Source organism: Mesocricetus auratus, unplaced genomic scaffold (genome assembly GCF_017639785.1).
Source record: "Mesocricetus auratus isolate SY011 unplaced genomic scaffold, BCM_Maur_2.0 Super-Scaffold_6723, whole genome shotgun sequence".
Taxonomy (NCBI): Eukaryota; Metazoa; Chordata; class Mammalia; order Rodentia; family Cricetidae; genus Mesocricetus; species Mesocricetus auratus.
In genome coordinates this window covers 12,781,651-12,804,336 of record NW_024429183.1, presented here as the reverse complement: position 1 = coordinate 12,804,336, position 22,686 = coordinate 12,781,651, and the positions used below count along the sequence as shown (strand labels likewise).

Sequence of the window (22,686 nt, the reverse complement as noted above, 5' to 3'; positions counted from 1 at the left end):
CCTTTTTTCTTTTTAGAAAGAGATTGACTGTGATCATTACCATTTATAAGAAACACTGTAAAAATGAAAACAAACATTTAAACAATATTTGGGAGTTTGGGCATTGGTCGTTCCAAACTGCTTCCTGCTGGATGGGTGTGCTGTCCATACCATGGGGGTCATGACAAAACACAGAAACCTGTATAAGTCCTTGTTTTTGTAGTCTGCAAGACTGCATCATGTCAGATGTTTTAGGGATCACCTGGGCCACTGCTTCTGGGGTGCTTTGGTTCATTAAATCATATAAATCTGGAAGGAACCCATGGCTTTTCATTTTCTGTGGAAACATAAGCAAAATCTCTTTTCTCAAGTAACCTGTCCTTATATTTAAATTTAGAAGTCAAAGCATTTTTAAAATATGTAAGTTGGCCAGGCGTTGGTGGTGCACGCCTTTAATCCCAGCACTCGGGAGGCAGAGGCAGGTGGATCTCTGTGAGTTTGAGGCCAGGCTGGACCAACAGCCTCCAAAACAGAGAAACTCTGTCTCGTAAAACCAAAAAAAAAAAAAATATGTAAGTTGGATTATTTTAGCAGCATTTATAATCAAGTATATTTCAGCAGTTTTCCTTCCTTAGCAATTGAACAACTGAAAAACAATAGCATACAGTATCCAGACTCTCTTAAGTACTTTTCATCTTTACGTGGCTTCTTTACTCTATATCTTTTACTTGCATTCTCTTCCCGGGAAGATCCCAAGGCAACAACTCTCTTCACTACATTTCCCAGAATCCTCCTAGCCTCCTAGTCCCACCTATCTTGCTTCCCTATTGGCCAACAGTGCTTTATTTATACCATTTATACCAATCAAACATACACAGAAGGACTTCCCCCATTACCACCACTGCTCGGCATGTCTTATTTTTAATGAATGATGGTATGAAACACAAGGTCTTAGGTATAAATATATATATGGGATCTCTCTAGATAGCCCTGGCTGTTCTGGAACTTACTATGTAGACCAGGCTGGCATCAGAGATCCAGAGATCTGCCTGCCTCTGCCTCCTGAGTGCTGAGATTAAAGGTATATGCCGGGACTCCTAGCATCAAGAATAAATTTTTGTTTAAAAAATTTGTTTGGGGATTGGAGAGATGGCTCAGTAATTAAGAGCATTGGCTGCTCTTCTAAAGTGCCTAGGTTCAGTTCCCAGCACCAACACGACAACAACCAGTCTGTAACTTCAGTTCCAAGGGAATCTGGTGGCCTTTGTTTGGCTCCCTCAGGCACTGTGCATACACAGACAAATATGCAAATGACACATGCATGCACATAAAACAAAGAAGCAAACAAACAAGCAAAAAACTCAGTGGTAGACCTAAGCGTGGTGTGCATCTGTAATCAGCACTTTGGAATGTATTTGTAGGAAGATCGGAATTCAATCTCATGTATGGCTACGTAGTCTAGGATACTTAAGATTTTTATCTCAAAAAGAACAAGGACAAAGATCTCAGTGGCTGATGAGCAAAAAGGGGTCAATACCCTGCTGGGGAAATCCCCAGAAACAGCTGACCTGAGCAAGTGGGAACTCATGGACCCCAGTCTGACAACTGGGAACCTGAATAGGGCTGAACCAGGTCCCCTGAATGAGTGTCAGTCTATGGGGCCTTTGGCAGTGGAACCAGTATTTATCCCTGGTGCATGAATGGGCTTTGGGAGCCCATTCTCTATGGAGAGATACTCCCTCACCTAGATACACAGGGGAGGTCCTAGGCCCTGCCCCAAATGATGTGACAGACTTTGATGATCCCCCATGGGAGGTCTCACCCTCCCTGAGGAGTGGGTGGGGGTTGGTAAGGGGAATGGGAAGGTGGGAAGGAAAGGGAACTGGGATTGATATGTAAAATAAGATTGTTTTTAATTTAAATAAAAAGTAATTTTAAAAAATCTCAGTGGCCATTGTCTAGTCACTAAGGTATGAAGAAATTGGAACATAAGGCTTGGATGGTGGAAGACAACATTCTAGAAAATTACCATGCACACTGGTATTGATGATTGTGATATGGGAACACCTAATTCCTTTCTGTATTTGCATTTTTGCAAAGACTAATTTGTACAATTTCAAATTTTTTGAAATAAAAACTTTATGATAGGGAGCTTTTGTATCTTTTATTAGATTACCTAGAAGGAACTTGAGCATATTCCATGCTGAGGAGAAGGCACAAATGGCAGGAGATCATTGATTGCAGGGTGTAAAAGTAAGCAGTGCATTGGACTGAGATGCAGAGAGGGCAGGATAGAGGGGTTTCTAACACTTGTGGACAGACTTTCAACCTATTGAAGTTTCAGGAATGAACTGGGAGAAGCTCTCTGGGTAGGGAGGGAGAAAGCAGGTATGTAGAAATCATAGAGAAGAGCATGCTTATGTCTCTAGAGCCGGTACAGGCCTCTTAACCCGAATCACAAAGGAGCAGGGCTATCTTGGGTTTCTAGTGCTATGATAAAACACCATGACCAAAAGCAACTTAGGGAGGAGAGGGTTTATTTCATCTTAGAAATCTCAGCCATAAAAGTCAGGGAAGAAACATATGGCAGGAACTTGAAAGCAAGATCTGATGTGGAGGCCATAGAGGAGTGCTGCTTATTGGTTTTCTCCCCATAGCTTGCTTAGCCTGCTTTTTGATTGAGACAGAGTCTCTCTCTATATCCCTGACTGACCTGGAACTTACTCTGCAGACCAGACTGGCTTTGAACTCAGAGACCCACCTGCCTCTGTCTCCCGAGTGCTGGGACTAAAGGTATGTGCTACCTCTGCCCGGCCTCAACCTGTTTTCTTAGACACTTAGGAATTCTCCCCCCTAAACAAAATGTGGTGCACAGATATACATACAGACAAAACATTCATTTATAAAAATAAATCTAAAAGACATTTTTAAAAAGACTACAGTTCTGAGAGTCCTCTTTGATGGTGTCCTCTTTGGCCTTGGAGGGCATGGACCGATGGGGAGTCTGTAAATCCAGATGCTAGTAGTGGAGGTGGTGGCAGCTTTACTAGCGGTGTGCTGCTCTGATTCCCACATATCTGCCCCTCTGTGTCTTAAGCTCTGTAATGCTGGCATAGGCTTCTGTAGGTCATCCTTTGGTTTCTTGAGACTTAAACAGTCTTCTGTATTCCTGTTAGATTTTGTCAAAACCTTGTCTTTTTTTTTTTAAAGCCAGTAGTAATTTTGTGTATACTGGACCACACCAAATAATCAGTCTCTTGTGGTTGGGTTCTTCCTTCAGTTCCTGTTACCCAGAATTCACTTGATTCCTTATTGCCATTCTAAGCAAATATGATAGTCAGACTTGTTCTGTTGTCTTTAGTGTGTGTGTTTCCTGTGTCTTTGTCTCTATGCAGACTTTACTCTTCCAAGGCTCAACTTAAATCCTACTTTGAGTATGATCCTTTGCCTGATGATCTTAGCCTTACCCTTTTCTTTAGGCTGTGTGTGTGTGTGTGTATTTATATATTACATGTAAATATATATATATATATATTTCTTTTGGGTTGTCGAGACAGGGTTTCTCTGTAGCTTTGTAGACCAGGCTGACCTTGAACTCACTGAGATCTGCCTGCCTCTGCCCCTTGAGTGCTGGGATTAAAGGCGTGTGCCACTACTGCCAACCTAGGCTATTAATAATTTTATAGAAATACGTATGACATAGCTGGGCAGTGGTGGCATATACCATTATTCCCAGCACTCAGGAGACAGAGGCTGGTGTATCTTCGTGAGTTTGAGGCTAGTCTAGTCTACAGAGTGAGTTTCAGGATAGCCAAGGCTACACAGAGAAACCCTACCTCGAAAAACAAAACAAAAAAGAAATATGTATGACTTCTGTGTAAATATAAGCTAAAACCCTTTTCCTTCTTTCCATGGAAAGGTGTCTAATACTTTAGTTTTTGCTGCTTTCTCTGGGGCAATCCAGGCCTCTTTCACTGGGCTCTAGGTCCTGTCTCTTTTCTTCCTAAGGACTTTATTCTTTGATTTTACGTCTCCCTGGCTCTTCTGCTGGATTACAGTGCCTCCAATCACTAAGCTATCTCACTGGCACTTTTTCTTTCTGTCTGTGTCTCTCTGTCTGCCAGTATCGTATCTTTAGACTAGATCTCTAACCAGAGCTGGCCTGGAAATCTCAGTGTAGCTGAAGGATGACCTTGGACTTCTAGGGATCCTCTTGCTTTCCCCTCTCAAGTGCTAGGATTATAGACTGTGCTGCTATTCCCAGATTAGGCTTCTTTATGCCTTTTTTTCCCTGTTTTTGTTTTTTGTTTTCCTTTTGTTGTTGTTGTCATTGTTGTTGGTGTATTGTGCTTTTGAACCAGGATCTCCCTGTGTAATCCTGGAAATTCATATGTAGACCAGGTTGGCCTTGATCTCTCAGAGTTCCACCTGCCTCTGCTTCTAGATTTTAATCCTCCTCTGGGACTAATGGCATGCACCACTGTGCCTGACCTTTTTTTTTTTTTTTTTTTTGCTGTTTGTTTTGTTTTTAGCAGAATCTGAAACATAGGTCCTCAAATATATGTCACATGAATAGCTATTGTTCTTTGTTAAATTCTGTTCTCATTAGTCCTAAGAACTGAGTTCAATGGAGTGAAATTGTCTGTTTTTTTCTTTCTAGTTTGGATTCTTTGGATCTTCTCAATTGAGTGGAAACATATCTCTCAGTTGGTGATGCTTTACCGGTTACTGTCCATTGTCCAAAGACAAAGAACTAGCCCAGGATGGCAGACCTGGTCATCAGCAAGAAACAGCACATCAGTTGCCGAGTCACATTCTATCACTCTGCCTGCCCAGGCCCAGGTGGTCATCTGTGGGGGTGGAATCCTGGGTACATCCGTGGCCTATCACCTCTCCAAAATGGGGTGGCAGGATATTGTCCTTTTGGAGCAGGGCAGGTAAGGATTAAATTGGCTTGACTTGAGGTTTGGCTGCAATAACAGTACAGGGCTCTATCTTTTCCATAATGTCAGACCTGTAGCTAATCTAAATGTTATATACTAGTGTGAGAAGACCCAAGGTGAATTCTGCACTGTGGTTAGCTATGTTCTAGCACTCAGGTTTTCTACATTTTAGAGAAGTAGCAAAAAAAAAAGTAGTGTTTTTTTGGGGGGAGGGGTTATGTTTCAAGGAAGGGTTTCTCTGTGGCTTTGGAGGCTGTCCTGGGACTAGTTCTTGTAGACCAGGCTGACCTTGAACTCACAGAGATCCTCCTGCCTCTGCCTCCTGAGTGCTGGGATTAAAGGCATGTGCCACCACCGCCCGTGTCAACAGTGTTTTAAAAGGACATGTGTTCACAGCCTAGCTCATCTTACTCTGTACTGTCACATAGCACAGCTGCATTCTGTGTACATGAGCTGAAAAGAAGTGGCTACATTCTCCCCATTTTCTTATATTAATTTTCATTTAATTCAGTATAGTTTTGGATTTACTGGGGTTGAGAGACAGTCCAGCAGTTATAAGCACTCGGTACTCTTCTAGAGGACCCAGGTGTGGTTCCCAGCACCCACATGGCAGGTCAGTTCCAGAGCATCTGACACCCTTTTCTGGCCTCTGTAGGCACGAGGCACACATGTGGTACATACATATGTAAACAAAACACCCATACACATAAAAAGAAGACTATTATAATGTGGGGTATGTATGTGTGTGGATGGTTCTCTCCTCCACCTTTACTTTTTGGGGGTGGGCACAGTTTTTTTGTGACAGGGTTTTATTATGTAGCCCTGGATATACTAGAACTCACTCTAGACCATGTTGCCTCTGCCTCCTAAGTGCTGTTATTGAAGGTGTGCACCGCCAATACCCATCGACCTTTTTTTTTTAAGTGTGTGTATGTTTGTGTGCATATGTGAGTGCAGGTGCCAAAGAGCATCAAATAAGCTGGAGTTAATAGGTGGTTGTAAGCCTGGGTGCTGGGAACCAAACTCAGGTCTTCTAGAAGAATAGTAAGTTCCTTTAACTACTGAGCCGTCACCCCAATCATTTTTTTTTTTGGTTTGTTTATTTATTGCTTATATGTATGGCTATTTTGCCTTTAGGTATTTTATATAGCACATACATGCCTAGTGCCTTTGGAGGTCAGAAGATGGCTATGAGCTGCTGTGTAGGTGCTGGGAATCAAACCCATGTCCTCTGCAAGAGCAACAAGTGCTCTTAACTGCTGATAACAGTGTCACTGTTGTTTTGGCTGCCCTGAACTCAGAGATCTGCTTGTCTCTGCCTCCAGAGTTCAGGGATGTCCAGCTGGAGATTACAGGTGATTGTAAGCCATGATGGTGAGCTACCATTTGGATGCTGGGAATCAAACTTGGGTCCTTTTTTGTAAGAACAACCAGTGCTCTTAACCTGCTGTAACGTCTCTAGCCCTAGAACCTGGACTTAGGTCCATAGATATAAATGAATCTTTCTAACAGTATTTTGTATCTGTGCTGCAGGCTGGCTGCTGGCTCGACAAGGTTCTGTGCTGGCATCTTAAGCACTGCTAGACATTCAAGCATTGAACAGAAGATGGCAGACTATTCAAACAAACTCTATAGTCAGTTAGAGCAAGAAACAGGGATCCAAACAGGTAAGCAGGTAATCTGCTGTTTATTGGTCTTCTTGTCTCCAAACCCTTACTTGGTAGTAGTTGCTATATGGTCCTGTACTCTGTCTGATCTGATGATTAAGACTCGTGTTTGAGAATTTGCTGCAAGCCAGGGTGTTCCTTTGGGCAGGTATGTAGCTTGCCTTCCTCTTTAGAAGAAATTATAATCAGTATCCCAGGTCATTTTCAGACTCTAACTTTTTTATTTTTATTTTTATTTTTTTTGGTGGGAGTGCTTGGGATTGAACCCAAGGCCTGCAGATCCTTTCATTATTTTCATGATGGAAATTTTGTAGGTCTTTTTTGATTGTTTTTCTTTCCGAGACAGGGTTTCTCTATTTTGTTTTGGAGACTCCTGGAACTAGCTCTGTAGACCAGGCTGGCCTCAAACTCACAGAGATCCGCCTGCTTCTGCCTCCTGAGTGCTAGGATTAAAGGCGTGCGCCACCAATGCCTAGCTTGGAGGTCATTTTAAAGATAAATTTTACTCATACAATAAATGACAGCACTTAGCTCCTAAACAAGAGAAGGTCAACTCATAAACTTCACCAATTCATATTATAAAATATAGAAATAACATTATCTGTGTAGTTCGGGGAAAGAAGACTGAATTGTAAGATAGATAGTATGAAATAGTACTGGGGACTCATGAGGAGGCCAGCTAGGGAATGTAGGGAGAATGAACTGTCTTAAGGACAGGAATGCTAATAAGCAGTATGATCCCATTTGATGACAAAGTGGGAAAAGGGACTACTAGTTGGTTCAAAATTGATGGACTATCTAGAAACTGAGTATAGTTCAGTTTTCTGGGTAATGAAATGAAATGCTGTTATTTTGTTTGCTTCTCCTCTCCTAGTTCCTGCCCTGTAGGAACATCACCAAACTGCCTGTGTGGTAACTGAGCAAGGACTTTGAAACAAACTTAGTAAAAGTAGTTCTGCCTTGTTGTCCTTCTTTTTGTTGTAATTGAATTTTCTTTTTTAATTTTTTTTTTGTTTTCTTTTGTGTTTGAGACAGGGCTTCTCTGTACAGCCCTGGCTGTCCTGGAACTCACTCTGTAGACCAGGCTGGCCTCAACCTCAGAGATCTACCTGCCTCTGCCTCTTGAGTGCTGGGATTAGAGATGTGTGCCACCACTGCCTGGTTTTAGGATTTATTTCTGTATATGTGTGTCTGCATATGTGTATGTACATGTGTATGTGTAACCTCAGAGGCCAGAGAAGAGTGTCAGATCGATCCCCTGTCTACAGGCTTTATTGGGAAGACACCTGCTTTGTGCAGGACAAGTGAGAGACTCTCTGGTTGGTTGGACTGAATCTGGTGACAACATAAGGTGCTCGAGTCAAGCATAAGAGTTTGAGTCAGATGTGGGTCTATAGAGTGGGCCTAGGGTGGAGCACTGACTCCCAGTCCACTAATTGAATTACTGGTATTTTGCTGAGCTTTGTGTTACTCAGCTGGTTAGATTTCAGGAGAATTAGAATCAGGCTTCATTTTTATAAGTTAAGCTAACCTAGGATTGGTTCTAGATCATGGTCTAGAGTCCTTACTGGCTTGTCTTTGATGCTTGTGAGGCAGCAAAGAGATGAGGAATAGTGAAGAGTTAGGTCAGGGAGTACAGGGTATTGCCTTTAACCTGCTCCTTTCCTTGTAGGTACCAGCGATGTAGTGAAAGGAAGCTTGGGAGCTTCAGTGGTTGAGAGTCAGAGTGTACATGGGCTGGTGAGGTGGCTCCGTGGGTAAAATGCTCACTGCCAGACCTGAAACCTGAGTTCAAAACCTGAGACCCACATGGTGGAAAGAGAGAATTGACTCCCACAGTTAATTGTCTTCTTGACTGCCACCCAAAAGTGCTGTGGCACACATAAGCTCCCTGTCAAATAAACAAATAAAAATGTAGTAATTTTTAGAAAGGCAGAGCAGTGTTTGTGTGTAAACACCGTGTTGCTGTTTTTTTAATTTTTATTTTTCTGTTGTTTGTGTTTATGATGTGCCTGTGTGTATACAGAGGTCAGAGGAACCTTCTATCTGTTGAGGCAGGGCGTCTTGTTTGTGCTACTGTGCATAATCCAGGTTAGCTAGTTCACCAGCTTCTGGGCAGTTCTCCTGAATTCAACTTTTTGTGGGCTCCAGGAATTTAACTTAGGTTACCAGGCTAACATGACAGGCACTTTTACAACCACTGAAGCATCTTGCCAGCCCTTGGTCTGTTTTGTTAGTCAAGTTGAAGACGTGTATAGTCCAAATTTAGTGAGAAGAATACGACCTTGAACCCCTGATCTCTTGCCTCCTCCCACGTTAGAAATAATGTGCCATTCACAACCACAGTCTTTCCGTTGTCATATGACAGAATTTTATCAAGTAAATGGAATCAATATGACTAAAAGCTAGTAGTTTTTTTTTGGGTAAGGATCTAGATTAGTGGTAGAGTCTTTACTTAGCATATGGGAAGCCCTGAGTTTGATTCCTAGCAATGAAGAAAATAGAAATTAAAACTAATAGTTTCTACTGAGTGATGTAAGATGACTGAGTAAAGTAATTGCTGCCAAGTCTGATGACCTGAGTCCAGTTCCTGGGTCCTCCATGGTAGGAGAGAATCAAACTCAGAGCTCCATGTGTAGACTATGTGGGCATCTACACTAAATAGATAAATATATTTAAGATTTATTTGCTTGCTTGTTTAATTTTGGCCAAGCTGTCCTTGGCCACCCTGGAACTTGCTCTGTAGATCTGGCTGGCCTCAAACTCATGGCGATGTGCGATGCACCTGCCTCTGCCTCCCAAGTGCTGGAATTAAAGGCGTGCACCACCACTACCCAGATAAAGACTTATTTTCCTTTTTAAAAATTACGCATATTGGGCTGGAGAGATAGCTCAGAGGTTAAGAGCCCTGACTGCTCTTCCAGGGGTCCTGAGTTCAATTCCCAGCAACCACACGGTGACCCACAACCATCTACAATTCAATCTGGTGCTGTCTTCTGGCGTGTAGACAGAACACTGTGTATGTGATAAAAATTATGCACATTTATGTATCTCTGTTTAGCTATTTGCATATGAGTGCAGGTGCCCACAGGGGAAAGAACAGTTGGATCCTCCTAGAGCTGGAGTTGTAGGAGGTTGTGAGCCAAGGTTGTGAGGTGCTAAGAATTGAACTCATCCTCTGAAGAGAGAAGTATGTGTTTCTAACTGTAGCCATCTCTCCAGCCCTAAGTAAATATATTTAAAGCCACTATCTGCTGATTTTTGCAAAATAGAAATACAGAAAAATAAAATTACTGAGATTGGTAGGTGTAAAGCAGGATACAGGTGTTGCAATCAGGAAGGGTAGTGACATTTCTAAGTCTTACTTTCTACTATTTTGGCTTTAAAAATCTTATATAGCTGTGAGTAGTGACACACGCCTTTAGTCCTAGTACTCGGGAGGCAGAGGCAGGTGGATCTCCGTGAGTTTAAGGCCAGCCTGGTCTACATAGTGAGTTCTAACATAATGAGATCCAACATAATGAGACTCTGTCTTGGGTGGTGGCGCATGCCTTTAATCCCAGCACTTGGGAGGTGGGGGCAGAGGCAGGCGGATCTCTGTGAGTTCGAGACCAGTCTACAAGAGCTAGTTCCAGGACAAGCCTCCAAAGCCACAGAGAAACCCTGTCTCGAAAAAACAAAAACAAAAACAAAAAGAAAAAAAAACAGAGAGAGAGAGAGAGAGAGAGAGAGAGAGAGAGACTCTGTCTTGAAAACAGACAGAATCATATATTTATTTTAAAGATTAATTTTTGTTTTATGCGTATGTCCTAGTTACTGTTCTATTGCTGTGAGGACACACCATGACCAAGGCTATTTATAAAATAAAGTGTTTAATTGTGGGCTTGCTTACAGTTCAGAGGGTTAGAGTCCATGCATGATCATCATGCAGGAAGCATAGGGGAAGGCAGGCATAGTACTGGAACAGTAGCTAAGAGCTTACATCTGATCTGAAAGATGGAGGCAGAGAGAGTTTGAGACTGCGTCTGCTGTGGACTCTTTTAAAACCTCAGAGCCCGGGGCTGGAGAGATAGTTCAGAGGTTAAGAGCACTGACTGCTCTTCCAGAGGTCCTGAGTTCAATTCCCAGCAACCACATGGTGACTTGCAACTATCTGTAATGACTATAATTCAATCTGGTGCCCTCTTCTGGCGTGTAGGCAGAACACTGTATATGTAATAATAAATAAATCTTAAAAAAAAAAAAAAAAGAAACCTCAAAGCCCACCCCTAGTAACACGCTTCCTCCTACAAGACCACACTTCCTCATCTTTCCTAAACAGTCTATCACCTGGGAACCAAAAATTCAACTATATGAGCCTATGGGGACCATTCTCATTGAAATCACCACATTGTATGAGTATTTTGCCGGGTGTATGTGTACACGTATGTGTGTGTGCCTGGTGCCTGTGGAGACCAAAAGAGGATTTGGATCTCTCAGAACTGGAGTAAGGGTGGTTGTAAGGCGACATGTGGCCGGCCTCTTAGAACTGACCGTGGGTCCTCTGCAAGAGTATCAAGGGCTCTAAACTGCTGAGCTATCTTTCCAGCCCCACCTTTTGGAATCATTTTCACATTTGTATATTCAGATACAACATCTTTTTTTTTTTGAGAAGTTTTATTAGAAAGGGGAGAGAGAGGGAAGGAAAGAGAAAAGAGGTAAAGAGACACAGAGAGGGAAAACAGAAAAGAGGGAGACAGGAGCAGAAAGAGAGGAGAGCAGAGAGAGAGAAGAGATGGAAAGAGCAGTGGGAGGAGAGAACAGCTGGGAAGAGAGCAGGAAGAGAGGATGGGAAGAGCCCAACAGTATTTCAAGTGACTAACTATCACACTAAAGTAAGGTAAAAGAATTAGCCTAGGGAGCTTTCGATCATGGAATAATTTTTATTTCTTGTGTTTTAAGCCAGAGTCTTGCTATGCTGCTCTGGCTGCACTTGAACTCCTAGGCTCCAGGGACCTTCTTATTATAGCAGTTTCTTGTGTATCTGAGACTATAGTTGCCTCACATTATTCTCATGTTGACCAGGGTGTTTAAACTGTTTCCTCTTAGTCCAAAGACAGATACATTTAGCACAAATTGAAGTAAATTTGTTTCCTGAGGTGATGTGGATAGTTCTGTGTTTTCTATTTATCCTGAGATTCAGCAAATGAGTAATATATGACAGCAACTGGAGAATAAATAAAATAAGGCTAAAGAGAAGCAGGCTTCTCAGTGTTGGAGGAGAGCATATTATTGTTGCTGGTGACAAAATGTCTGACAAAAGCAACTTTAGGGGTTTATTTTAGCTTATGTTTGAGGGTGTAGACCACCTTAGTGGAGAAGGCATGGTGGAAGGAGCAGGAGGCGACTTGTCAGCTTGTGTCCAGTTAAGTAACAGATGAACGCTGCTGCTGTCTTCCATCTGGAACCCAGCCCGTGGGATGGTGCTTCCACATTCAGGGTTAACCCTTCCTGGAAATGCCCTCTAGACATGCCCAGATGTTTGTTTTCTAGGAAATTCTAAATCCTGTCGGTAGACAGTCAAGATTAACTACTAGGTTAAAATCCTGAAAGAAGCTGTAGCTCATGCTTGTGATCTCGGTATTTGGGAGGCTATAGCATTAATGAATATTGCCACGAATTCCAGAACAGTCTGGATTAAAGAGTTAGGCTCCATCTTAAAAAAACAGAACGGGCTGGAGAGTGATAGCTCAGTGGTAAGAGCATGTACTGTTCTTGAAAATTTTTTTTTCCAGACAGGGTTTCTCTGTATTGTTTTGGAGCCTGTTCTGGCACTTATTCTGTAGACCAGGCTGGCCTCAAACTCACAAAAATCCTCCTACCTCTGCTTCCCGAGTGCTGGGATTAAAGGTGTGTACCACCAATGCCCTGCTTCTGAACTGAATTCTTAACATCCACACCAGGAAGCTTGTAATTGCCTCTAAGTCTGACTCTAGGGAATCCAATACTCACTTCTGGCCTTTATAAGCACAGTGTTCACCTTTACAAACACAGACACATAATTTAAAAATAAATAAATGGCTGGGCAGTTGTGGCCTAGTACTTGGGAGGCAGAGGCCAGTCTGGTCTACAGAGTTCCAGGACAGCCAGGGCTACGCAGAGAAACCCTGTCTCAAAAAACAAAACAAAAGAATAATTGAATAAAATCTTTAAAAAAATAAACAAACTGAGCTAGGGACATAGCTCACATCATATAATGTGCTTGCCTCTCATTCATGAAGCCCTGGATTTGATTCTCAGCACTGCATAAAACTAGGTATGATGATACAAACGTATAAATTCAGTACTTAAGAGGTAGAGGTAGGAGAATCAGGAATTCAGAGACAGCCTGGAATGCTTGAAATCTTTCTAAAATGAGACACACACGCACGCACGCACGCACGCACACACACACACACACACACACACACACACACACACACACACACACACACACACCACACACAGAGGGAGAGGAGAGAGAGGAGGGAGAGCGAGTGAGCACGAATGCTGGTGAAATGGCTTAGTAGGTAAAACTTGTTGCCATGCAAGACTGACAGCCTGAGTTCAACTCCCTGAACCTGTATTGGAAGGAGAGAACAAACCCTTAAGAAGGTTGTCCTCTAACCCCCACATGCATGCTGTGGCACCTGTGTTTATCTACTCATATACATCATGTACACACATTAACAGTAAATTTTTTGGCCGGGCGGTGGTGGCGCACGCCTTTATCCAGCACTCGAGAGGCAGAGGCAGGCGGATCTCTGTGAGTTCGAGGCTGGGCTGGACCGACAGCCTCGAAAACAATACAGAGAAACCCTGTCTCGTAAAAACCAAAACAGTAAATTTTTTGGTTTTTTAGCCTGGGTGGAACGAACTTGCTGTGTAGACCATGCTGACCTCAAACTCACAGAGACCCATCCACCTGCCTCTCCTTCCAGGTGCTAGGATTAAAGGCATGCGCTATCAGGCTCAACTATACAAATTTTATTTGTTTGTTTTTGTTTTTTGAGACAGGGTTTCTCTGTGTAGCTTTGGAGCTTGTCCTGGAACTCACTCTGTAGACCAGAGCGGCCTGTAGACCCTTCCTCGGCCTCTTGAGTTCTGGGATTAAGAGGTGTGTGCCACCACTGTCAAGCAAAAAAAAAAGTTTAAGAGGAAAAAAAGGGGGCCTGGAGAGATAACTCAGAGGTTAAGAGCACTGGCTGCTCTTCAAGAGATCCTGAGTTCAATTCCCAGCAACCACATAGTGGCTCACAACTACCTGTAATGAGATCTGGTGCCCTCTTCTTGCCTGCAGGCAGAACACTGCGTACATAATGAATAAGCAAATCTTTAAAATGTACTTTGAAGTCATACTAAAGAAAGAAAAGGAAAAAATGAATATGGAAGGAGGTGAACTAGAGAGATGGCATTGGGTCTTGGTTTCAGAAGACCTTCTCACCCAAGAGGAATCACAGCTTAGTAAATAACTTAATTCCAGGAAACTTACAGCTCTAGACAGCCTAGCAGGCCAGGACATAGAGAAGAGGAATAAACTATTTAGTAGAACATTACTACCTCTGCAGGACATGAGAGTCTTGCAGTTAGTCACCCACTTGTTCAAGACTGAATGTCCTAAGAATGTTCACTTGGATGTTTTTAGGTTACAGCTTATTTGGCTGTACTGGGGAAGGAGTGGGGATCTGACTGTTTGGTGACTAGTGTTATAAATGGCTTTTACCAAAAGCATGTACCCCCACCAAGATTGAAAGGGAAAGAAGTAAAATATCTAAAAGGAGTGAAGAGTTCTTGCCCTAGTAAGAGTTTTAGCCTTACTATTATGAGTGCTTTTTAAAAATGGTTTATTTTTATTTTATGTGCATTGGTGCCCCACCTGCACGTTTGTCTGTGTGAGGGTGTCACATCTTGGAGTCAGAGACAATTGTGAGCTGTCATGTGGGTTCTGGGAATTGAACCTAGGTCCTCTGCAAGAGCAGTCCCAACTGTTGAGCCATCTCGTCAGCCCATGAATGCTTTTATATGTTAGAATTCTAGTTGACCCTCACAAAACTGTGTGTGGTGTGTTTTGAGTTTTGCTAGAAGCCCAAATTTACTCAAGGATAGTGAGTGGAAGCCCTATGAGTCACAATAGGTCTAACGTATAAATCTAGTGGATCCCTCTGGACTGCTCACTTAATTGACTTTTCTTACAGGTTACTTAAGGACAGGCTCAATCTCTCTGGCTCAAACTCAGGACCGGTTGATCTCTCTGAAGCGTATCAACTCAAGGCTGAAGTATGTAAGAGATTAGACACCCCTCCTGACTTTACCCACTTGACCTCTGCCAGAGAGCCCATTATTGTGGTTGTCCCCTTGTGTTATGTGGCAGTGTTGTAGGTATCCCTTCTGAGATCATCTCCCCGAAGAAAGTGGCTGAACTTCACCCTCTCCTCAATGTGCACGATCTGGTGGGGGCCATGCATGTTCCCGAAGATGCTGTAGTGTCCTCTGCTGATGTGGCTCTCGCCCTGGCAAGTGCTGCCTCCCAGAATGGTGAGTGGGTTTTTGTGGGATTATTTGTTTGTTTTATATTTGTTATTTTTTGCATGGGTTTGGGAAGAAGAGGTTATCTAAGAGAGTGTATTATGGTAGGGTAACAACAGCAGCTCAGATATGGAGAAAGTATCTTCAGTTTTGACCACTACATTGTGTTTTTCAGTTGCTCTGTTTAATTTTTTCCTCAGAGTCAATCTTTGTTGTTGTTATTGTTTTGTTCTAAGGAACTATTTGTGCTGATTAAAACACAACAGACTTAGGAAAGTCCCTGCCCCTGAACTTGAGAAGTGCCAAGGCTAGAGAAAAATTTGAGAGTTTAACATATAGCTTAAATGTGGTCCAGAGTAAATTAGAGAAAGACTTATTAGTGTCCTCAGTGTTACATAGACTTTATGATTCATTATAGTGCTGGGGATTGAACCCAGGGCTTTGGGCATGCCAGGCAGGTGTTCACTACAAGTTGTATGCCTTGCCTTTGATTTTTTTTTTTTTAAAGCTAGTGTTTCACTATTAGCTCAGGCTGACCTGGAACTTGACATGTCTCCAAATCTCAGACTCCTAAGTGTTGGAATTACAGGTGTAGTCTCTATATTGTGCTGAGGTCTTTTTGTTTGTTTTGTTTTGTTGAGACAAGGTTTCTCTATGTAGCTTTGGAGCCCTCAGACTCACAGAGATCCTCCTGCCTCTGTCTCCCCAGAGGTGGGATTAAAGGTGTGAGCCACCACCACCCAGCTATGGTTTTGTTATTAAGTTAAAGCACTGACCCAGTTTCTCCAGTGTCTCTTTGGAGTAAAAAATCTGTTTCAGAGACCTTAATTCTGTAACGTCAAATAATTACCTTCTTTTTTTTTTTTTTCCTCCTCCAAGACAGGGTTTCTCTGTGTAGTCCTGGCTGTCCTGGAACTCACTTTGTGGACCAGGCTGGCATTGAACTCAGAGGTCTGCCTGCCTCTGCCTCCCTGTACTGGGATTAAAGGTGTGTGCCACCAGTGCCCACTAATAACTTGCTGTCCTTTTCTTTATTTTGGTACAGGTGTTCAGATTTATGACAAGACAAGTGTTCTTCATGTATTGACCAAAAAAGGTCAAGTTACTGGAGTGGAGACAGATAAAGGGCAGATTGAATGCCAGTATTTTGTCAACTGTGCTGGTCAGGTAGGTTGGTCACAGTACTAGGTTTCTGACTTTAATTAATTTGGACTGTTTGGTGCCGAGATATAAGATTATTATTTTACTGATTAAGGAGACCAGGTACTGCACTGCTTATTTGTACCAGGTAATCCAGAATTGTATTCTAAACCAGAAACCTATACTTAGTTCTCAGATACAGACAGCTTTCCACACTGGGTAAAGTTGTGCCATCCTGGTCAGAAGGCCACCAAATAGGCAGCAACATAAATCCATGATTTTAGAGCTAAATTTATGTAATGTTACATTTCATTTACAAACTCAAGTATAACATCAGAACCATGGGTCCAATTTCTAGAATGTAAGTTGCGTCTTCTGAGGCAGATTGGTCACTTGCTCTCTACTTTACGTCTAAAGGAGATGTAGGAAATACTTCCTGTTGTATAAAGTTCATTTAATAATTGGCATTTGGAGTTTCTAGTTGATACCAGGCATTTTATTTATAGGGCCTCTTTTGGCTGGGAAATCCATCTTCTTTTCATTGAAAAGATGATTTTATGCTTAAAAAAGTATAGTGTTGCTCCCTGTTCAAACACTTGAACTAGATAAAGCAAGCTGAACTTGACTTCCCGTATCTGACACTGTAACAGGAGCACTCAGGAGCCACTTGAAATTAATTCAAGAGGCTGAACTTGCTCACCTGTGTTTCTGTTCCTCTCCTACCCACAAATTGTCCATTGTAGTGGGCATACGAGCTGGGTCTGTCCAACGAGGAGCCCGTCAGTATCCCGCTGCATGCCTGTGAGCACTTCTACCTTCTGACTCGTCCCCGGGAAACCCCTCTGCAGAGCAACACACCAAGTGAGGACTTGTCCTTTTTTTTTTTTTTTTTTTTTTAAATAATTTTATCTCCTTCCTGGTATCCTGTCCTTTGAAAGGAAGACTTTTCATTAAGGACACATTATGCCTAGAGGAATTTTTTTTCTTTTCTGGAGCATGTTACAGGGAGGTGGTTCCAATTCTAACTTTTCTACTATTACTTCTTAGGAAAAGATGGCCCAAACGAACATGCCCTTAAGCAGTTTTTTGTTGTTTGTTTTTGTTGTTGTTGTTTTACAAGCTAATTTTAAACCCCCATAGAGGTTATTGAGAATTAGGAATATAACTTTTGCATTTTTTTTTTTTTTTGGTTTTTCGAGACAGGGTTTCTCAACTTTTGCATTTTTGTGTGGTATCAGTTGTAGAAGTGAATAGGTAGAGCCAGGTGGTGGGTGCGCACGCCTTTAATCCCAGCACTCAGGAGGCAGAGGCAGGCAGATCTCTGCATTTGAGGCCAGCCTGGTCTACAGAGTGAGTTCCAGGACAGCCAGAAAAACCCTGTCTCGAAAAATCAAAAATAAGGAAACAAATAAATAAAAGAAGAAATGCATAGGTAGGCCTATTTTGTTTTGTTTTTGTTTTTCTGAGACAGGGTTTCTCTATGTAGTTCTGGGTGTCCTGGAACTCCCTGGGTCGACCAAGCTGGCCTCAAACTGAGAGATTCCCCTGCCTCCTGAGTGCTGGGATTAAAGGCATATGCCAGCACTGCCCAGCTCTCCTTTATTTTTTGAGACAGGGCCTCATTGTATAGTCCTGGCTGACCTGGAACTCACCTTTGTGGGCATGGAGGCAGAGACAGGCATGCTAGTTTAGAAGGCTTTTGATACCACTTCAGAGAACGAACTCTGCACTTCCCTTTCCTGTTAGACTTTGACTAGGCACAGTGGTGGTAATATAGTTTGGTTGTGAGGTGTTGACAAAATGTTTAGATTTCCAGTAATGTTTGGGATAATCAGAGAAGCCATCATCTTGGTAATCCTGAGTGGGAAGAGCCTCCCTCATGACCTCTAGTGGTCATTTTTTTTTTTTGGGTTTTCGAGACAGGGTTTCTCTGTATTGTTTTGGAGGCTATCGGTCCAGCCCAGCCTCACAGAGATCCGCCTGTCTCTGCCTCCCGAGTGCTGGGATTATAGGCGTGCGCCACCACCGCCCAGCTTCTAGTGGTCATTTTTCAAAAATAATTTATTTTTATTTTATTTTATTAGCATTGATCAGTGTTTTGCCTGAATGTATGTCTGTATGATGTGTCAGATCCTTTGGAATTGGACAGTTGTGAGCTGCCATGTGGGTGCTGGTAATTGAACCCTGGTCGTCTGGAAGAACAGCCAATATTCTTAACTACTGAGCCATCTCTCTAGCCCCCCTCCAATGGTATTTTAAAACTAACGGATAACTAAATTTATTGGATGCTGTACGTTGGTAAAGCCTTTCCTGAGTGTTTTCTTTTTTCTCCATCCAGGAATCTGGCTGGTCTCTAACCCCTTGTTTTTCTCTTCACTCTACTTCCTTGTCTTCTCTCTTCTTCAGCTATTGTGGATGCTGATGGAAGAATTTACATTAGGAACTGGCAGGGTGGCATCTTGTCTGGAGGCTTTGAGAAAAACCCAAAACCTATTTTTACTGAGGGCAAGAACCAGTTGGAAATTCAGAACCTAAGGGAAGATTGGGATCACTTTGGTATGTGAAGTAAATTATAACAACAGTGCCTTCTACTTTTCTAAGATGTTATATTTTTCAAGGCATTTTCATGAGTAATCTTTAAGACAACTCCAGGAAGCACAATAGTAATCATGAAGAATAGTCTAGACTTTGCCTGATCTAAGGATATGGTTACTGGTTAGATTCAGGGGTCTACAGTCTTGTTTAATGAACTTGACTCATTTATTTAAATCACTGCTGATGCTTTAGACTAGAAAGGGGTCTTCTTTTGGTAAGATTTATATGAAATTGAAGAATTTCTAAAGAGCTGAACTATTAGCCAGGCATGGTGATGCCTGCTTGTAATCCCAGCATGTGGGAGGCTGAGGTAGGAGGATTTGTGAAAGTAGATTTTTTTTGCTAATATGGTCTTTATTAAGTTTTTAAGTAACTTTAATTGCCTTTATTGAATGATTACTTTAGTTCATGGTTATAAATGGAAAGGGTATGAAAGGCTACTCATCTCTCATCATTGATGAACTTTTTAAAAAATTAAGCTGCTGTTTATGGGAAACTTTAAACCCTTGTGCCCATCAGCCATTACTCCCGTTTCCATCCATTACTGCTATCCCATGGGACAGTGGTCAGAGAGAGTATAGCACAAGGTGCAAACCTGTTTTTACATCTGCCTCAGTGTAGGAAGTGCTGTCTTTCATGGAAACATTAGGTGGTCTTTAAGACCTTTTCCGTACATCCTGACCCCTTCAGGATTATTGCCTGTAGCCTCATGTATTTCTTTGTGTTCTGTAGCTCCTTATCTTTGAAGGGTATGATTTTTCTTACTCTGAATGCCAGGCATTTTGTAGATGTATTGAGTAATTCTACCAAGTTTTCTTCTTTCTGATAACTGACCAAATGACTCTTAGAAAAATCTTCCTTAAAGGATTTTTGGAAGGAGAAGTAAAAAGTGTAAGAAGTTGAAAAGCTTGAATTCCCCCAAGGTGAGGATTCTGTTTGGGTTTGTTTTGATTACTCAGAGCCCCTGCTGAGTTCCCTCCTGCGTAGGATGCCAGTGTTGGAGACTCTGGAGATTTTGAAGTTGGTGAATTGCCCTGAGACCTTCACCCCAGACATGAAGTGCATCATGGGCGAGTCTCCTGTAGTACAGGGCTACTTTGTCCTGGCAGGGATGAACTCTGCTGGCCTGTCGTTGGGTGGAGGAGCTGGAAAGTAAGTCTTTTTCCATAGAGTCACCTGTGGACACCTCAGCTTGCCAGGTTCTTCCCTTTCAGATTACTCATTGTTTATATATTCTGTGACCAGATTGTAATGTTAATAATAATAAATATTTTAGGGTTATTCAAAGTAATTTTTTGGGAGGCTTTCCTCATATTCTATAAATGTTACTACATAAAATACTGGGAACTCGTTCCTTTAGTCACAGAACCTATGGATTTTTACTTTTATTTTTTAACTTTTCAGTTGTAACACATGTTAGTGTTTTGATTGTAAAAGGTTAGAAGTAGCTGACTATGGTAAGTGAAATAGGCAGTCAAGCTAGGCAATTAAAATTTTAGTTTAAAAACAGGTACTTATAAAAATCAGATGGGGATGGGTGCCACATGTCTTTAATCCAAGCTGAAGAGGCAGAGGTCAGTCTGGTCCATGAAGAGAGTTCCAGGCCAGCTAGGTCTACATGGTGAGACCCCTGTTTAAAAAATAAAAAAATAAGCCAGTCACAGAAGGAGTAGTGATAGAAACAAAGTATTTTAGGGAAAGAGAAGATGGGGACTTACTGTTAAAAAGGTCTCGTGTTTCAACTCTGCAAGGTGAAATGAGTCTAGACATGGATTGTGGTAGTGGTTATATAATAGTGTAGAGGTGCTTGATTCCACTGATCCACACACTTAAAATGGTTGGTTGGTTGTCCTTGCTGTAAGCCTACAATCCCAGCCCTTGGGAGGTAAAGGCAGGAGAATCAGGAGTTCAAGACCATCCTCAGCAGCATAGGAGACCTTATTCTCAGGTTTTAAAACAGTTGATCGTCTAAACATGGTGACACATATTTGTCATCTTAGCTCTTAGGAGACTGAGGGAGTGCAGTGAGTTTGAGGCCAGCCTGGACTACATAGTAATTTCCATTCACCCTGGGTAAAGAGTGAGAAACCAGGGCCAAGCTTGGTGGCACACGCCTTTGATCCCAGCACTCGGACTCGGGAGGCAGAGGCAGGAAGATCTCTGAGTTTGAGGCCAGTCTGGTCTACAGAGTGAGTGCCAGGACATCCTCCAAAGCCACAGAGAAACCCTGTCTCAAAAAACAAAACAAAACAAAAAAAAAAAAAAAGAAAAATTAAATCATGAAGTCAGTATACCAAATAAATGGCTCTAAGAACAGAAGTTACTGGAAACTTTTGAAGCAAAGATGTGGTGAGAGGACTGGAGAGATGGCTCAGAAGTTAAGAGCACTGGATGCTCTTCAGAGGTCCTGAGTTCAATTCCCAGCAACCACATGGTGGCTCACAACCATCTGTAATGAGATCTGGTGCCCTCTTCTGGCCTGCAGGCAGAAATGCATGCAGAATACTATATACATAATAAATCTTAAAAAAAAAAAAGATGTGGTGAGATAGCTATATAATACTCTCCAAGTGACTGTTTAGACAAAACAACGGTAAATTTCCTCATAGATATGGCTTGTATTATAAACAGGCACTAGGAGCCTGTTATTAGATTAAAAACCTTCATAGTGAGGCTAGAGAGGTGGCTCAGCAGTTAAGAGTGCACCTCTTCCAAAGGACCCAGGCTTCAATTCCGGTACCTTCATGGTAGCTCACACCCATCTGTTATTCCAGTCCCAGCAGATCCCGTGATCTCTTCTGTCCTCTGCAAGCGCCAGGGTTTTTTTTGTTTGTTTGGTAGGGTTTTTTTGGGTACACACGTTTATATTCAGGCAAAACACCCATACACACAAATTAAAAAAAAAACCCTCAAAAGATGGATGGGGTGTCACTCGCGTGTAATCCCAGCACTTTCAAAGCAGAAGTAGGCAGATTTCTGTGGGTCTGAGGTTAGCCTGGTCTACATAGTGAGTTCCAGGACAGCCAAGGCTGTGTATAGAGACCCTGACTCAAAAAAAAATCTTCATAATGGTTCTATGAGAACAATACTTGGATCCATGTTTGTTCATTTTAGAAATTGTTAAGTAAATTGCCCAGAATTGCTCAACTTCTGACAACATAGACTCTTGATTCCATTGGTTCTTTTTTGTTTTTTAAATTTATTTTATGTGCATTGGTGTCTTGCCTGCATGGATGTCTGTGTGAGGGTGTTGGGTCCTCTGGAACTGGAGTTAGAGACAGGTGTGAGCTGCCATATGAGTGCTGGGAATTGCACCTGGGTCCTCTGGAAGAGCAGCCATTGTTCTTAACTGATGAACCATCTTTCCAGCTCAGTTCCATTGGTTCTTGATTTGTATATTATTTGAATTGTTCTCCGTATTATCTGAGGCTCAACAGCTTTTTGTCTCCATTTAAACAGGTTCCTTGCTGAATGGATGGTATATGGTTATCCCACTGAAAATGTCTGGGAATTGGATTTGCAGCGCTTTGGAGCCCTCCAGAGCAGCCGCACCTTTCTGCGTCACCGGGTCATGGAAGTCATGCGTAAGTGTGTCTTTATTCTAATTGCATTGCATTCAGTGGCCTATTTTACCATTCAAGGTTTCCCCTTAGCTCTCTAATAACTACATTGAATTGGTTTTCTCATGTGGTTATTTCAGGTCTGAGGATAGGACTTATGCCACATCTGGCACTTAGGAACATTTTTGATATATTGGGCCGTACTTACCTCTAGGAATAGGAAAGTAGAGTAGGACTTGCATCTCGTATGTAACAGCG

General features: G+C 42.2%; 1 protein-coding gene across 3 annotated transcripts in view; it reads left to right on the top strand.

The window, feature by feature from the left end:
* Nucleotides 1–22,686, top strand: part of Pdpr (pyruvate dehydrogenase phosphatase regulatory subunit) — a 46,463-nt gene that overhangs the window by 4,723 nt on the left and 19,054 nt on the right. For 2 of the 3 annotated variants that reach the window (XM_040736809.1, XM_040736816.1), the window contains exons 2-10: nt 4,640–4,916; nt 6,456–6,589; nt 14,803–14,884; nt 14,979–15,142; nt 16,179–16,300; nt 17,017–17,134; nt 18,680–18,829; nt 19,828–20,020; nt 22,328–22,452. In XM_040736809.1, coding sequence (XP_040592743.1) covers nt 4,693–4,916; nt 6,456–6,589; nt 14,803–14,884; nt 14,979–15,142; nt 16,179–16,300; nt 17,017–17,134; nt 18,680–18,829; nt 19,828–20,020; nt 22,328–22,452 — 1,312 coding nt within the window. In that variant the 5' untranslated portion in view covers nt 4,640–4,692. Of the gene's footprint in view, nt 1–4,639; nt 4,917–6,455; nt 6,590–14,802; nt 14,885–14,978; nt 15,143–16,178; nt 16,301–17,016; nt 17,135–18,679; nt 18,830–19,827; nt 20,021–22,327; nt 22,453–22,686 lie in introns of those variants that run through there. The other variant, XM_040736822.1, reaches the window with a different exon arrangement.